This window comes from Papaver somniferum, unplaced genomic scaffold (genome assembly GCF_003573695.1).
Source record: "Papaver somniferum cultivar HN1 unplaced genomic scaffold, ASM357369v1 unplaced-scaffold_135, whole genome shotgun sequence".
NCBI lineage: Eukaryota > Viridiplantae > Streptophyta > Magnoliopsida > Ranunculales > Papaveraceae > Papaver > Papaver somniferum.
Genome location: NW_020622713.1, coordinates 10,634,706 through 10,638,813, shown reverse-complemented (window position 1 = coordinate 10,638,813; position 4,108 = coordinate 10,634,706). Strand labels below are relative to the sequence as shown.

Below are 4,108 nucleotides of genomic sequence, written 5' to 3'. Positions count from 1 at the left end.
AAACCATGGTCCCAAAAAAAATCATGATCCCAAAAAATCGTTCTTAATTAAAGGGCAACTTACTCATTTACATTAGGACATCCCTTACAAGTGTACGCCAGATGGTTTAAGCACATCGTGGTCCCCACGAAAAGGAGTGGTGCCCAAAGAGAAAACCATTCTATCTAGAGGCGCTGAAGCTGTGAGGATCTTTGAAAGTAAAAACAATTTGTTTCATAAAAAGTGAACTTATATGCTTTTGGAAAATGAACTTATACGTGGGAGTGTTAGGCCCAAGACCACTTTTAGGAAGGGAATGACCTAGAAGGATAGAACTTCTCTGCAGCAGTTGGCGATTGTGCTAGCTTGAAAGCCATATCTGCATATTTATACTTCGTTGGACTGCTGTGGATGCTATTAGGCACGTTATTTCTAAATTAGTAAACTCTTCACATGGTTAAAAATGAACTTTCAAATTCAAACAGATTGAAACTTAGTTCTAACACTATTCCTCTGTTGAATCATAATGCTCTTGTTCTTTTTAATGGACTGTTGAAACTACTTTCTTGGTCTCACTTCAACTGGCTCAAAAGTATTTTACCAGAGAAAAATATTGACAGCACAGGAGAAAAATCACAAAACAATCAAAGTTCCGAACGTAATAAAAACAAAGTTACACTGACCCGATAAAACTAGGAGTCATTTTTACTAAATCAAGTTACAGAGTTATTACACCAGTCACAGACTCACAATGTATAATAACAAGGATCACATTAGCATTAGTGTCTCAGTCAAGAAGCAGTAAAAAAAAAAATGAACGCATACCTCTTCCTACAAACAAAAGCACACATTGGAGTATACAGGAACACGCTTCCCACATTGCAACTGAGAATTTTGTTTATTTACACACCTTCCAGAAAGATAGTTCAACTCCAGCATCACCTCAAAAACAAAAAAAACTTAAGGCTTGTTGTATAAAAATGTGAGGGAGATTTCTTTCTCTTCAGCGAGTTTTCAATCAGTTCTGGTGGGTAGAAGGTTTGCTCTCTTGTAGGGAAATAACAGTTTCGAAAGCACCCACCAATGCTTTCACCTTGCTTTTTCTTTTCTCGACAAGCATGCTTGCAGTTTCTTCAATGACATTATTATACAAGCCCTGGGCGTCTTTCTTTTCCTGTGCATCTTGATGCCTTAGAACAACATTTTCAGATTTGGGTTTACCATTGTTTGTATCATCATTATTCACTTCGGTCTTCCTATATCTTCTCCTATTGTCAGTAGCACCATTTTGATTGCTGTCTAACCCTTTTCCTCTATTGAATTTGAGTCTCCTAGCACCATTATTTTCTGCCTGAGGGTTGACCACTTTTCCCCTCCTAAAGTTTAACTTTCGAGCTACTTCTTCATCTTCAACGCCAACGGTCTTTCTTGGCCCCCTCTTGTATTTTTCTTTGTCTACTGGGTTCCCATTTACATCTTCACCAGTCTCTGACAGAGCCTCAATTTCATCATCAGTTGTATATTCAGACTCTTCATATTCTTCTCCTTCTTGACCATCTTTTTCCACATCTCTCTCAGGCAAACGTGTCAGATTATAACCGGCTTCCAAGTTTCCTTCCTTGGGTTGTGGGCTGATAATATACAAGGTTTTTTCTCGTACTTCTTCATTAGATCCATCCTTCTTAACCTTTGGATTCTTCGAAGGAGAAGCTCCGGTCTTCAGGACCTTAGACTTAGTTATTAAGCTTGCCACTCTGTTAATAGAAAGTCTTGGAGATAATGAAGCTTTTGGTAACACCACAGTTTTCTTCTGACCTATTTTGGAGACCCCATCCATTTTTAGTACCTTGCTTTCGCTGTTCCTTCTACCCGTCATGCCACCTGAAGTACTCAAAGGAGAGGGAGATGACTTTTCTGTTGAAGGCTTTGCAGAAATGTCTGTTCTCTTAAAGGAAGTTGCCTTCTTCTTGATAATTTTGGGTGTTTCAAGTACCCGAACTAGTTGATCAGGAGAAGCCTTCGGCTCAGAACCATTTGTTCTCTTAAAGGATGTTGTCTCCTTCTTCATAGCTCTGGGTGTTTCCAGTACCCGAACTAGTTGATCAGGAGAAGCCTTCGGCTCAGAACCATTTGTTCTCTTAAAGGATGTTGGCTCCTTCTTCATAGTTCTGGGTATTTCAGGTACCTGAACTAGTTGATCAGGAGAAGACTTCGGCTTAGACACATCTGTTCTCTTGCAGGATGCTGTCTCCTTCTTCATGATTTTGGGTGTTTCAGATACCCCAACTAGTTGATCAGGAGAAGCATTCTGCTCAGAAACATTTTCTCTCTTAGAAGATGCTGCCTCCTTGATGATTTTGGGTGCTTCATATACCTGAACTGGTTGATGAGGTGAAGCCTTAGACTTGATTGGTGTATATCTTATCTCCACAGGATTTACAGTTTTACCCGCCTTTTTGTCTTGAATCATTTTTGCTCTTAGTTCTTTCAGTCTGGGGCGTTTTTCCTCCTCAAAATCATGTTTCCTTCCATATTTACAGAAATCGTGACAGGAATTGGAGGTATTGCAGGTAGCACTGAGATAATGAGGAATTTTCTTTTCCTCACTTCCAGAAGTGGTTGTTTTTCCTGTTGAGTTTCTCCTTCGATCTTTGGGAGTAACTTTGTCAGAGGTTGGTGGAGTTTCAGTCCCCTCAGCGGCCATTAATAACAATATTTAGTAAATATTAAATCAAGATGTCAAATCCTGCAACCAACAAAAGAATGTTTCCAGATGAGAAAGAAGAAAATAAGCTGGCAGATCAGAAAATTCTCTCAATTGAGTAACGGTGATACCTAGCAAAGACATATAAGGGGCCAACTGTATTTGTTCCCACAGATTTCAACATCCAACCACTAAGGCGATCCAAGGATGATATTGCTGTAAATCAGTCTGTTTTTAAAAGTCGTAACCCCTCAAATCTACATGGTGAGAAGTGTGAATATGCACAGTACAAATTCGTCATTCAATTACGGAATCAGATAGTTCTGGAAAGGGCAAATTTTGAAGATGGTGAGAACTGAGAACATAAACACTGCAAGTTCTCCCTTCTATCATCTCCTTGAAGGATTCTTACAACCTAAGCAGTGACACTAATCATAAACGGTGACTGTATTGAGTTGAAACCACTGAATTACACATGGGATTAAATTCCTAAAAAGCACTATTGCTAAAAGGTTTCAAGTAATTTATGTTCCCGCAATCTGAATTATGACAGAGAAATATAAAACCAGAAAAGAGTTGCGCAGCATATCCACAAACTTCAAGAATGACAAGCAAAAAAACTAAAAAAGGAACAATTCAAGGCCCTACTTATAGCAATCAATTTCGGAGTGTCAGAAAGTTATGTTTCGGTAATGATTGGAGACTGAACAGACTTATACCGGCTTAAACAAGATTTTCGAACGGAACGTTTTGGAAAATTTTATTGAATGCAATCAGTTGGAATGTCTTGGTTTTTCCAGCAACCTTGCAATAAGTTTAAAACAATGGCCAAACAAAAGATCAGCCAGACCGAATCAACCCCAATTAATCTCATAAAATGCAATGCGACAATGTCATAGTTTAATCAGTCAAAAATCACAAACACAGCAACCGACATTTAGACAAAATCCTCACAAAAACCATACATTCTACCCTCAATCGCAGCAATCACATAGATATTATATTTCTCCTACACCTTCAATCAACCAAATAATTAACCAACATTGAACATACCTTGATAATAAGGAAACAAATCGCTACACTGAGATTGACTTCACAACTACTAATGATTAATGCATTCAACTACAAACTCCTCTTTAATCAACAGGGTGAACTCAAATTGGGTCAAAAATTACCATTTCAAGGCACATAATTCAGCCTAAAACATGCAATCATGCCTTTCAGCAGCAGTTCCAACTTCCAGGCACTAGAATTTGAAGAACAACAAAACCCTTTTCTAGAAAGAAAAAGAACCCCTTTATTCAGAGAATCAAACCAACAATCCTAACAAAATCAATTTGATATTTTGACTACAACCCATCTGAGAATCTTATAATTGGAGAAAAATAGTTCATTTGATTACAAAAAAAAAAAAAAAAAAAAAAA

General features: G+C 38.0%; 1 protein-coding gene across 8 annotated transcripts in view; it reads right to left on the bottom strand.

The window, feature by feature from the left end:
- Window positions 1–658: 658 nt before the first annotated feature.
- Window positions 659–4,108, bottom strand: part of LOC113334118 — a 3,876-nt gene continuing 426 nt past the window's right edge. Inside the window, exons 2-4 of one of the 8 annotated variants that reach the window (XM_026580457.1) lie at window positions 3,859–3,959; window positions 2,815–3,006; window positions 659–2,725 (exon numbers count right to left, since the gene is read on the bottom strand). In XM_026580457.1, coding sequence (XP_026436242.1) covers window positions 998–2,683 — 1,686 coding nt within the window. In that variant the 5' untranslated portion in view covers window positions 2,684–2,725; window positions 2,815–3,006; window positions 3,859–3,959 and the 3' untranslated portion in view covers window positions 659–997. The remainder of the gene's footprint in view (window positions 2,726–2,814; window positions 3,007–3,858; window positions 3,960–4,108) is intronic. The other 7 variants (XM_026580459.1, XM_026580463.1, XM_026580464.1 and 4 more) reach the window with 7 other exon arrangements.